This window comes from Podarcis filfolensis (genome assembly GCF_964270895.1).
Source record: "Podarcis filfolensis genome assembly, chromosome: 4".
Lineage (NCBI taxonomy): Eukaryota > Metazoa > Chordata > Lepidosauria > Squamata > Lacertidae > Podarcis > Podarcis filfolensis.
The window spans coordinates 50,637,076-50,650,371 of record NC_139607.1 but is presented as its reverse complement, the minus strand read 5'-3'; the positions used below and the strand labels follow the sequence as shown (position 1 = coordinate 50,650,371).

General features: G+C 41.6%; 1 protein-coding gene across 5 annotated transcripts in view; it reads left to right on the top strand.

Annotated features, from left to right (window-relative positions):
• IGSF5 (immunoglobulin superfamily member 5) overlaps positions 1 to 13,296 on the top strand; it is a 43,502-nt gene that overhangs the window by 20,794 nt on the left and 9,412 nt on the right. For 3 of the 5 annotated variants that reach the window (XM_083608775.1, XM_083608774.1, XM_083608773.1), the window contains exons 5-8: positions 3,519 to 3,638; positions 5,063 to 5,087; positions 7,696 to 7,808; positions 9,452 to 9,528. In XM_083608775.1, coding sequence (XP_083464901.1) covers positions 3,519 to 3,638; positions 5,063 to 5,087; positions 7,696 to 7,808; positions 9,452 to 9,528 — 335 coding nt within the window. The remainder of the gene's footprint in view (positions 1 to 3,518; positions 3,639 to 5,062; positions 5,088 to 7,695; positions 7,809 to 9,451; positions 9,529 to 13,296) is intronic. The other 2 variants (XM_083608776.1, XM_083608777.1) reach the window with 2 other exon arrangements.

The window sequence follows — 13,296 nt, the reverse complement described above, 5'->3', positions numbered from 1 at the left end:
TTTTTGCAGAATTATACGTAATGAATCAGGCAGATTTAATATGTGAATTAAAGAACAAATAAATACTATTTCTCTGGGCTGTTAGGTTTCAGAATTGCTCTAAGAGTTTTAATAATTATAACTGCACAGACCTGCAATAAAAGTTTGAGAGTTAATTCTTGCATGAACACATATCATTGCTGGTATGACCTTTGCATTATGGCTTTTTTTGACAGGAACAGAATGCCAAAAGAGGCAGAGCAAATTGTTTCCCAAAAGCTGTTCTCAAAATTCTCCATTTTAGATGCTGATATTGAATTATTCTCTAGATATTCTTTGCATGCTCAAATATGTGGATTCTGATTCTTTAACACCCAATGATGCTTGATTCCAATATTTGATACTTGATAATTGATAGAATGTGAGAGTTGGTAGGCAATTTTATTTAGCATTTGTCTATACTTCTAGTATATCACAATGATATACTTTTAAGTTTCTGTTTTCTGTGAGAATGCTGCAGCTAGCAAGATGCAATTGCATGATTGCTGACTCAAATATGCCCTAGATGGCATCAGCAGTCTGCAACTGTGTGCACTGCATGGTGCTGGCTGTCGCGCACACAGCCCTCCACCAACTGCATCCTGGTGCTTAAAGGTATGGACAAAAGTTTCCCTTCCATCCTTGATCACCACATAGTAGCATCCAGTGTCACGTAGATCTTCCTAGTTGATAGTTACACACCAGCTTCCTTACATTAGTCCAACCAGCAGCACAATTGGTCCAATACTGTCCACTCTGTCCATCAGTTCTCCAATATCGCAAGAAATCTTTCCCAGCACTGCTATCTCAGGTCTTAAATGTGGGATCTTCTGCATACAAAGGAAGTGTTCTGCCACAGAGAAATGATTCCTCCCAAAGTTACACATTGATTTTTATTATTGGCAACCCTTAGTATGTTAAATGAGGCAAAGACGGCTGATAAGAGGCAGAAGTGATTGCTTTATTTACCTCAGTTGTTAGGCAAGGTTTTCTGGTCATAGTTTCCTGGTCATAGGCTTCCACTTTGTACTCCATTTGTGCCAGTACCTTGGGGACCCATTTCCTTGTGTGTTTCTGTTCTAGAAATGACCAGAGTAGATGTTTCTAATTACTTACTAAGCGAAACAGAATCCATCAGGAAGATTCTGCTTTGTGGGTGATGGGGGAATTAATAAAGCCTCTTGTCTAGCTGTCACTCTGAAGAAGCAGCCATATTCAGTTGCCATAGTGACATGATGTAACTCAGAATGGAAGAAAAGCAGATGTCACAAAGTGCAATTACGGTGTACTTACTGATTTATCTAGGAACATTCTTCATTTTATTCCCCGAGAAGCTGTTTGTGCAGGAGGAGAAACATGTGAGTTGTCAGGGTTGGAGTACATAAAAATCTTTTAATGATTAGGCTGAAATTGAGATATGTCAGCAGTAATGAAGAAAACCGCCTCTCCTCTCTCTTACACACATTACTTTATATGCCATTTCATAGTTTCCTGACAGCTTTCTTTAGTGTTTTGTGTGGTCACCATTCACTGGGCTGAAGGAAGTTTCAATGGGAGGGGGAGCCATCTATTACAATGTAAAAGAGAAGATTAATTTAGAAGCATGCACTTCAGTCACCAGAATCAGGCCTGTTCTCCTTGGAGGAAGTGTGAAGAAACTGGTGAGGTTGTGAAAGCAGGTGGTGGAGGTGTTGGCTCTTGCCAAAAGGGCAATGGAAGATTTTTGATATTTTAGGACTCAGAAGTGCCCCATAGAGTATACCTTTTAAAGTCCAGTGGGCCTGCCACTTACACCCACCTTACTTCTGCTATTGCAACCTTATGCAGGTGGGGGAATAAATCAATGGAGTGCTGGGACATTAGGATGTCCTTGGTCCCTTCCTCCGCCGTCTCCAAGGACAAGGAGGGGCTTAAAGTGCCAGCGCAGCGGCAGGAGAAGCCATAGGTTGCTGTCAGGCGAGGGGATTTAAGTTTAGGAAGAGGCATGGCTATTCTGTTGCTTCAATGGTCCAGTTCAGGGCTCAGACCTGGGACATAGATGCGTAGCTAGCTACATAGCAGGAATGGTGTGTATATCCTTTGCACCTGAGGAGATGCTGTAATTGAGTGCCTTACCAATAAAGAACTAACACTCATTTGTTCTCCTTGTGCTGGGTGTGCTCAGGACAACATACTAGTCTCTGAGTATGAGAGACGTCAGGGGTGCCGTATTATGGGTTTGGTATCCTTGGAATGAAGGTGACTGGAGACTGTGATGTTTTGGTGATATGTTTTTTATTTACACATATATACAAGCTAAGAAGAAGATGAAGAGACTCACAGCATTAACACTCAGCCTAACTGATCTAACTTGCCCATTTGGGTTCAGGTCTCCCTCTGAGTTAGGGCTTTGGGTTCAGCACAGAGTGCAAGGCCATGTAGGCACCCCCATTTATTTTGTGAGCAGTATGCTCCCACCACAGGTTTGGGAAGTGGTGTACACATGACATTAGTCAAAATCCATATACATATATAATATGAAATAGTGTGTTTTGATGTACACCCCCCACCAAAACTAGCTTTATCCGAATTGAGAAAAAGAACCACTTAGCTTAGTAGGTAATGTGTACATGACCATCTCCATGTCATCCCATCTCCACTCTAGCTCACACCTTGCCAATTGTTCTCCTACACCTAGGATAAAGTGTCTAGTTGTTTCTATGGCAACATAGCCAGATCTTTAGTCATGTAAAAAGGATGCTTAACAGGTATGACTAGGGCCATTAACTTGACAAAGAGACTGATTTGACCACTGCGGCAGTTCCTTTTACAACAAAATCCCATCTTACAAACAGAAAAACCAACGGCTTAGAAGGAGCCCCAAATGGCAAACCAACCAACCAAGCCCACCCCCCCCCCCGGCAATCTTGCAACACTATATAAAGTGGCAATGCTGTAGGGGAAGTTTAATCAGATCTTTCATACATTTAACCCAAAGCTTTAAAGGGAAAACTTTGGAAACTTGAGGGTTTAATGTGTAAACAGCTATGGTGTGTTTTGCACAACAATGCCAATTATAATCAAAAGCCTTCTCTCCTCTGATGTGGTCTATAGCTATGATAATGCTTTTAAGATAGATGAAATATAAAGCCACTGAAGAGGATTGTTCAGATGAAACACATCTGTTGAATTAACTTTTTAATTGGATGCATAGTTTATTAGACTAGGAACTAATTTTCGCCCACATATTCCCTTCTCCTGCCTCTTCCATGCCACATTTTCCCACTACAGCCAAATTGGCAACTATGTCTATTGAGTAGAAACCGATGCATGAAATCAGAATCTGTTGAAATAATAAAAATAAAATTATAATGTATCTGGCAAGGACTCTTGGACTTCTAGAAGCCGCAACAGGGTAACATTACTTAAGAAAGCACAGCAGTCTATGAGTAACTCATTAAATTCATAGGGAGACGTGCATATTTTACTGTGCTTCTTAACATTTATTAATTTTTATCTAGTAGCAGGCGATGACGGACGAACTCGAACTATAATTTTAGCAGTTGTATTGTCAGTTGTTGGTTTCCTCCTCCTGATCCTTATTATTCTGCTTATTATCTGCTGCTGCAAAAGAAGGAAAGGTACGTGGGCTCTCTGAACCATTTTAAAACATGGAATTATTTAAGGAGGGAGATTAGGTCCAAAGAACTGACTTTTGTGACAGTGGCAGATTTCGACTTGTATTCTTGATAAATGTAGATACGAACACTAAAAATAACCGGGAGAAAGACTGGGAATTAAACACTGATGGCGAGGAATAGAATTCAATGTGGCATAAATTCCCTTATAAATCAACCTCAGTCAAATATAGAGAAACAGTCCGGACCAGAGGGGAAACTGTTCCTCATAATCTGTTGTTAAATTTCTTAACGGCATACAATCCAGCGGTGAGCAAATTGTAAATAAAAAGCAATTGGAAATGACAAGACTGCTTGAAACGCACTCTTAACTGTTTACACATCAAGCCCTCCGTTATTGGCACAGCTAATTTGAGAAGTTGCTTTACCATTCATTTCTGCAAGTGCAGCATTATGCATAAAAAGTAAATGATTCCAGCCAACACCAGGGCACGCACTGCCTCTGTTGTGTTTGTTCCCTGGCAATGTGGCCAGGCCATTCTCTTCAAACACAGGTCTTCCTGCACGGATAACCCTGGAGTTTCCAGCAAGCTGCTCTTCTGCAGAGCCCCATTCTGTTGTGGGGGAAGGAGAGGGTGGCAGCTGGATGCAGTCTTGGAGTGCCTTGAGTTGAATAGTCCGCTTGCAGCCTGTTATAGAAATAGTGGCACATAGGTGCATGTGTGTGGGGAAAGGATAATAGGGTGGAGGGTGATGGCTGGCTGGTGGTGGACCATGTCCCACTGAGCCACACCACACCCTGCTTCCCATGTGCAAAGGGAGCAAGATTGCAGCCCAAGTTCCAGAGGAATTCGCTGCAGAGTAATTCCTTATTTTTGAGATATACAGTCGTACCTTGGTTTTCAAACAGCTTAGTTCTCAAGCATTTTGGCTCCCGAACGCCGCAAGCCCGGAAGTGACTGTTCCGGTTTGCGAACTGTTTTTGGAAGCCGAATGTCCGACGGGGCTTCCGCAGCTTCTAATTGGCTGCAGGAGCTCCCTGCAGCCAATCAGAAGTGGTGCTTGAGTTTCCGAATGTTTTGGAAGTCGAACGGACTTCCGGAACGGATTTCATTCAACTTCCAAAGTATGACTGCATAGGAAAAACGTATAGCATAGTGATCCTACATATGAGTTATTAAGGGAAGTTCTTCCTGCCTACAATAATTCTCTCTCTTGTTTGAATGAGGAGTCCAGGTCGACACAAGCAGAGCGCCTCCTTTTTAGTTGAATGACTGAGGGTGTCTGTGCATGGACAATCTCAGTTTGAGTGCTGGAGCACCTTTCTGTATTGAATTAATATGTTTAAGAAGACTTAAGAGTGTTCTTTTCAGATAAATTGCTATGTTTCTTTAGCGTATATTCTAAAATCTGACTTTCCCCCCCAGACTCCAAGTATCAAGAGGAGATGAGGTAAGCTGATTATCATTTTTGTTTCACTCATTTGGTAAAATTTCTATTTATTATTTTGCCCAACTTGGTCTGTGGTCAGGGATGAGGAAAGATGTAATTCAACAACATCTGGAGAGTCACAGGTTATCCACCCCTCTATTATTAGATTTGAAACATACAAAGTCAGGAACATACAAATTATTTGCCATGGATAATATATATATTTTCTTTTAAAATGTCCAGATGAAAATAAAAGGGAAAAAGAGATTCTATTTCATTATAAATTTAAGTGATTTTAAATTGCTGAATTATATGTCATCATCACATAACATTTGACTGCATGAATAGTACATGATTTACCTTTAATACCCTTTACCTTTACCATTAATAGCAACATGACTCCAAACTGAAACTTTGATCCATCAAATAACTGTTTTGCATTGGATCGTTCTTATAGTAGCCTTAATATGTGCAACATATTTCATTTCATATATTTGACTTAAAACATTTTTATACCACCCTTCATTAAAAAATTCCAAGGCATTTTGCAACACATAAATACTCGGTGAAAACAGGGCACTAAAAGCTAATAAATGCTGCAATATTAGCAACAACCACGGGAGGTCACTGTGCACCAGAATAGCTCACTCCTCCTAGCTCAAGTAATGATTACAGTGGATATGCCAATTCTACAGGCTCTTGGAGTATAGAATTTCTGTTGTACCGAAACAGAACTGAAACCGAGACAGGTTGGCACATGTTAATTGTAACCAACTGGTAGGGAAATTAGATGGCATTCTCTGCTTTTCTAAGACTTATTTGGAGAGAGGAAAAAAGATGTTTGGTAACAAATTGCTTCTAGATTAGCAAAATTAGTTTTGACCACTTAAAATGAAGTAAGCTAATTGTCTTTATGCTAGAATGCATTAGGTTGTTAAGCTTTAAAATGTAAGAGAGCTTTCATCTGTATTGAGAAGCTGTTAATCAATATTGAATGGAAACTTTAAAATGACGTCATTGTGGGAAAGGTTTGCCAGGGTTTTTGTTTGCATTCGTCTTCAAGACTGGAAGCTATCCTTTGCCGTCAGAGGAAAGAAGGAAACTTAATTCTGATTTGGGCTAATCAGTGCAATTGCTTATCTAGGTATGCCATATTTTGTTTCACCTTAGCTTGGCAGTTAAATCATTCACTCTGAGTTCTAGAAAAAAGGATCTGGCTTGGGTTCACAATCTATACAAAACCCCCTCACATTTCAGAATTGATATTTTATGGCAAAATGCTAATTGTCATTAAAATGTATTACTTGCTGTTCAAGAAAGTGGCGGAGATGAATCATGCCGTATTGGTCTGTGCTACACTACCCCGATCTCCAAGCAGTGCGAGATTCCAGGGCTTGTCTTTCCTTTGGGAATGAGGCACAGTGGAGACCGTGGTGTCTTTATGATATATGGTTTATTTACACATCTATACAACCTGAGCCTACAATGGTTCATGGCATTAAGGGTCTTGTTTCTTGTTTGAACTTTGGATTCAAGCAGAAATCAAACATTGTGCTGCACCTCTCTGGCTTTCCCGCCTGCAGCTTCCCTTCTGGGTCACTTTACACACACTAAATGCTGGCCTTTTGCCATTCTCACTATCTAAGAGTTAGAGGAGGGCCCCCACTCATTTGCTGTCTGACCCAGAGCCCCCTCTCACTTACTTTCTTAATGGCCCATCACCCAGGTAATTACCTGAATAGGAAAGCTAGCCTGGCTTATTTAGCTTTTAACCTTTGCTGCGTCCGTGGATTACATGTCTGTTGTCCAGTTTAACACCCCAAACCTTGATTAAATTCTAACACTTCACTGGATCCAAGAATTTAGTGGAGTCTAGCACCCACAAACTCACAACACATCCAAGGGTACTTGCAGTAATTGCAAGTTGTTGAAGGGGATTCAGTTGGTTCAGGACTTGTGATAGGGCAATGCATGGGTTTTGTACTGAGAAGAGGACTCTGGTCCCAGACTGCTCCCCTTTCCCTCTTTTATTACAGCTAAAGCAAAGGCAGCAGACTCCCCATCATGCATTTCCTAGTCAATACCCAGGAATGGGACTTGCACAATAGTTGGCTTGACTCCTTTTGCCTGGCATCTGACACTGCGTTTCTGTAACAGCTGATCTATAGAATAAGCCTGGAAAGCAGATTAAATTTAATACTTCGGCTTAAAAACAGCCCTGGATCAGGCTGTTCCTTAGCTAGTTAGTAACTATGTACTGAAAGCTTTGAGAGCATGCCAAAAAGCTACTAATGTATTACTTTTGCAAGTTGTACCTGGAGTAAAAACTGCTGAATTCAGAGTTTTTGGTAAATTAGATATGAAGTGAACCCAGAGACCGTGCTTCACTTCTGTCCCCAGAACAAACTCACTCTCATAGTATTGCCCACTAAGTATACAAAAAATCCCATAAATTCAATATAGGTGATAGGTTAATAATGGATAGTAAGCAGCGGTACTGGCTCACTTAACATGACCACTTAAATTGTCTATCTGCCATAAAGCTGAAAAAATGAGGAAAGTCTTCTGTGGTTGCACTGAAAGATCTCAAATGACAGGGGTTCAAAGGTAAGCATTTTCTATTTTCTAGAAAGGCATCAGAAAAGAAAAATGCCGATAGAAATTTGGAGACAGACAGACACAGTGGACAAGAAAATTATGCATACAGTCCAGAGGAAACTAGGCATGCTGGGCAAATGACAGGTGAGCAAAAACTGTGTTTGGGAAAATTTCTATACATCACAAAAATGCATTTGAAATGCTTCTCTGGAGCACTCTGATGGGCAGAGAATAGCCTGAATATTTGTTTTGTTCTCAGAACAGTGGGATATTTGGCTACCACTGTGTGACTTGAAAAGCTAGGATGAATTGACCGAGGACCCGAAGCCTGGTTTGGCCAGTGTATGGCATCAAGCTGAAATCAATGAACTGTTTCCTCTAGAAGTCATTTAAGGGCAACTTTCAGTGCCCGTTTCCCAAACATATTAGTCATCTGTGCAAATGGCCCTCTATGCAGGACAATGCGTATCCTAGGCATGTGCTTCCAGTCATTTCTGGTCAACATGTCTAAAGGTACCATGCGACTGATAAATATTAGTGTTATATATGCATATCTTAAATCCTCAACTCAATCCTTCTCTATTTTAAGTGGTTTGAGGATGGTAGCCATGAATATCGGTTAAGTTATGCACAGCAATCCTAAGCATACAAACTGGAAAGCGAGATTTATTTCAAAATCAGTTGCAGCTTAATTTGATTATTTTTTAACAAAATGAATTATAAAATTTTGATGTGAGGCTTATTGGATTTCTTTTTTAACCCAGTGGTACACTGTATAAACCCATATGCCATGCATGAATAATAAGGTAGTATGGTGTCATCTGAATATCCTGATTCGATTCCCAGCTTCATGTTGAGCAGCAAAAGCGAGATAGCAGCACTGCTGAAGCAGGGCCCTGTGGCAAGAGAAGCAGGCATACAGACTCCCCTTCCTAAAGCATCTTGTTGAAAATACTGCCTAGAATAATGAATATTTACTTCCTCCCAGGAGCTCAAGGTGGCCTACATCGTTCTTCCCCACCCATTTTTATCCTCACAACAACTCTCTGAGGTTGAGAGGGAGTGACTGCCCAAGGTCACCTCAGTAAGCTTCAGGGCTGAGTGTGAATTTGAACCCTGGTCTCCCAGGTTCTTATCCGAAATTCTAACCACTATGCAACGCTCCCTATACCCTGAAAAAGATGTGCACAGATGCCATGATTAGGTCCTGAAGATGGATAGATAGAAAAACAGACAGACACACAAGCCTTATGTTGTGTCATGCTATGCTATATGTGCAGTATGTGCACTCATTCTTCACTTCTGTGTCTCTACACATACCATATACGCAGGGAATGTATGTGAACCTTAGTGTGAGTTACATGTTAACAAATTTGACAAATGCATTAGGATTGTATGCTCAAATAGATAATCTGTGTGCAGCTTGTTGGGTCAGGATTACATTGGTCTTCCTTCAGTGCAGAACAAGCTGCACTGAAGATCGTCCTACTGTAACCCAACCATTTATAAATGGTGCAACCTGCAGGGGATTTGCCAAGGGGTACATTGGAATGCTTGAATAGATAAGTCTCTACAAATTTCTTAGCAGGGTTTTAACAAAGGACCCACCCAATTTACAGCAAAGTATTCTGTTTCATGAAGAGCGGTCTGTTCTCTTTACACAAAAAGGACATCTAAAAATACCTACATTTGTTTGTATTCTGATTTCATAAATCATATGAAATGATTTATAGTTCCTGCCATTCTGAAGAATCAATAACAGTTATCCTTTGTATATTGTCTTGCAGGAGTTCCCTCTTTCTCCCCAGATAACTCTAGCCTGTACGCTCCAGACGGGGATTTAGACGTGAATCCTGCATCACAGGTAATTGGAACAAGTCTTTTACAGACTGTGACATATTCCATAAACATGTAATGGACTTAAGTGATGGTTTCTAAAAGGACTGGAATTTTTTTTTGGGGGGGGGAATGCATTCTAGCTTCTGTCCTTAATGCTCTCTTAGTCTATTGAATGTTCTTTCAAAAATATCCTTAGCACAGCAAAACAGCATTTTCAAAACATGTAATTCACATCAGAAATTTGGATACAAAGATTAATATTTGCAAAAGAATAAAACAGCATCATCTTGAATGCTTGGTCTAAGATTTCATGCACCCTGGAACTTCAGCTTGGAGAGGGTGGTTCTGAGTTGGAATTTGGGCTGTGGGGAAAGGGTTAAGCCCCCTTCTCCTTGTTGTTGCTTCCATTAAATATGTAGCCTTCTGCAGCATACACACACGCACACACACACCTTGGGAGACATTTACGTCTTTGCTGTGTAACAGCAAACAGTACTTTAAATCACCCATGTGCTTTATAGTACGAGCAGTGAACACAATTATGCAGGAGACCTGCCTGAGAATCATGAGAAATCTGAAGATGTGGAAATAAGAGATACACACTTGAGTGGAATCCATAGAGTTAATTCTTTGTGAAGGAACAAACGAAAGGCCCATGTGGCCAACATTTGGGCTGGTAAATTCCAAAGAGACAAAATTGCTCCCACTCTAACCAACAGACCTTAGGAGACCCCCCCTCTCATTCCCTGACGCATGCTGCCTCTATTACACCCCCCCTTTTCTTTCCTGCCCTAGTTTATACTGTAATAGGATTGAGGGTTGGGCTGGATGATCACAAGATCCTTCCCAACTGAGTGATACTTTAGTGGTAAGGTTGGCATATAGGTTTATTGCAGAAAAGAATTACATGTTTCAAGGTGAAAAAAGTAAAAGAAAAATCTGTACCCTTGTACATGCCTAGCCAGTTGCCCTCTGAGTGCAAAATATTTTAAGTAAGAAGACAGGAATGACGCTGCAGTGACCAGCATCACCTCTAGGGGGCCTAGGCTCTGACGTGGTACCTGACTGCTGCTCTCTCCATCATCTGCTGCTCTCTAGGTGGGCACGTGGGGCCCAGGGCTTCAGCCCTGCCCCCCAGGTCCAGCCCTAGTTGCACTGCTTGCTTTCCCCCATCTCCCTCCTCCTTCTTTCTTATTTCATATCCTTTTCATGGCAAGGCTCCATTGCTACAAGCACAATACAAGACAGGAGCATTTTGAATTATGCTCTTTGTTCAATTATTTGTGAATTTCGATGGGGTATCTGGCTATTGAATGATTTATTGGTCTGGCAGTAGGTCATTGTGCAAAGCTGAGGCTACTGTGTTGGCTATTAAGATTGGGAATGCTGTATTTCAAAGAGTTTTGTGTTTGGATCATACTGAAAACATGCCTTGAGCCTGCAATTTGCAGAGTTTTTGCCATATATCGTAGTCTGCTTGCATTTTCTGTTTGCGCCAGCTTCCCAGGACTTTCCAGGTTCTGTCACATTCAATGCCAACAAATGATAGTGCTGATCTTAAATAGCATTTATTGCATATATGATGGCACATAAACCACGTACCCATCACTCAGATCCGGTTTCCTGGGAACCTCACATTTCAGACCTTTTGCTTACTTTATTAGCTATCTCAGGGAGATTCCATAACTTGTGAATATTTTCTCATGATGATTTGTGATAGACTTGGGGATGCATCCTTTGAACCACCAGGTCTCAGAAGTCTGAACCCTATTTTTTCTCTCCCTTTGATTGGTGTCTGAGCAGGCCAATTTTCTGATATTACTCTCCCTCTCAGGGTAACACAGAGGTCAGTTTCCTTTAGAATGTTTGTTCTTAGAATATATGCCTTTTTCAATCTGTTTGATTTAGAGCCCGGAGAACAGTTGGTGTTGAAAGAACAGATCAAAGTCACCTTAACTGTGGGGCTATCTCTTGATTGAGAGAGTCAGGCAATTGCAGGAACAATAAAGCATCATGAAGAGCGGAGTAGATCAATTTCATAATGACCTAGTCTGTAAGATCAGGTGGCTTTGCAGGAGGATGGTGTAGGTTACAAAGAAGTTCTATTTTAACAACACCATGCCCAATCAACACGCTTTAAAAAATTAGTATTTCCCTGTAGGTGTCTTCATGACCTTAGACTTAACCTGACACCAATTTCTGGGCTCATCACTGAATGTTGTAGGATGGCTTTTCCCATTTGAGAACATGACAAACAGTTGTTGCATTGCATTACGAACAAGGCAATCATTTGATAACTGTGTTTTTGCTCTATCAAAATTTACCCATGGCTTCTTTCTTAGTTTTTGGATACATCTAGTGGGTATAAAGGACACGGGTGGCGCTGTGAGTAAAACCTCAGCGCCTAGGACTTGCCGATCGCATGGTCGGCGGTTCGAATCCCTGCGGTGGGGTGCGCTCCCGTCGTTCGGTCCCAGCGCCTGCCAACCTAGCAGTTCGAAAGCACCCCCGGGGTGCAAGTAGATAAATAGGGACCGCTTACCAGCGGGAAGGTAAACGGCGTTCCGTGTGCTGTGCTGGCTCGCCAGATGCAGCTTGTCATGCTGGCCACGTGACCCGGAAGTATCTGCGGACAGCGCTGGCTCCCGGCCTCCAGAGTGAGATGAACGCACAACCCTAGAGTCTGTCAAGACTGGCCTGTATGGGCAGGGTACCTTTACCTTTACTTTTTAGTGGGTATAAAATTTCATTTCTTTTTAGGAATGAGGTTTTTTCTGCAGTATCAAATGAAAGTGACTTTAAAATAAAAATAATCTAGCTCAGGAGTCAGCAAACTTTTTCAACAGGGGGGCCAGACTATATTTATTTAAAAAAAGAACGGATTCCTATGCCCCACAAATAACCCAGAGATGCATTTTAAATAAAAGCACACATTCTACTCATGTAAAAACATGCTGATTCCCGGACCATCTGCGGGCTGGATTTAGAAGGCAATTGGGCTGGATCCAGCCCCCGGGTCTTAGTTTGCCTACCCATGATCTAGCTTCACCAGTTCTGATAGTGCCCTTGTGCTGAGTTATGGGGAGCCTCAGAGTACGCAGCTCACCTGTGACTCTTGGCATATGCCGGTCAGGTGCCCTGAGCCATCTCTTTGCTGAGACATTCCAGGGGAGGGGCACCTCATGATCAGCAAGGGTACTGGCACCTGCCTCTTCAAGCCCACCTGCTGAAAACTCTCCAGTCTTTTTTTTTTTTTACTCTACTTCCCAGTAAGCAACAGCAAGATGACCGACCAATGTCAGGTGAGTGGTGATAACCCAGCTGCTATCTGCTGTTGACAAAAACTCATTGCATTTTATGAACCTACCATTATTTTCCCCAAGTCACAAAAAACAACAAGTGAAGGTTACTTTCTTTAACTTGAGCATTTAATTGGGCACATTTGTAGCATGCACTGTCTGGTGCACGAAGCACTGTTGGATGAATTTGAAAGAAGCATTAGTAGGCGAGTCTTTCTGTCACAGTGTTTGTCACTGCCGGCAAATCAACATGAAAGTAGATTAAATGGCAGCACCTTTTATTGAAGATCTCATGGTTGACAATAGATGCAGATTTTTGCATTTCTGCTCACGACGTCAAATCAGACCGACAGGAATCTGGATTTTTCTGTTGTGGGGAACAGAAGGCTTCTGTCAGTGCTATTGTGATACAGTGATGATGTCAATGGAAGAGGCATAAGTGCATGCATAGCTTGGCCTACAAGATCAAGGTGGAATACTTCTGAAACTGCTTA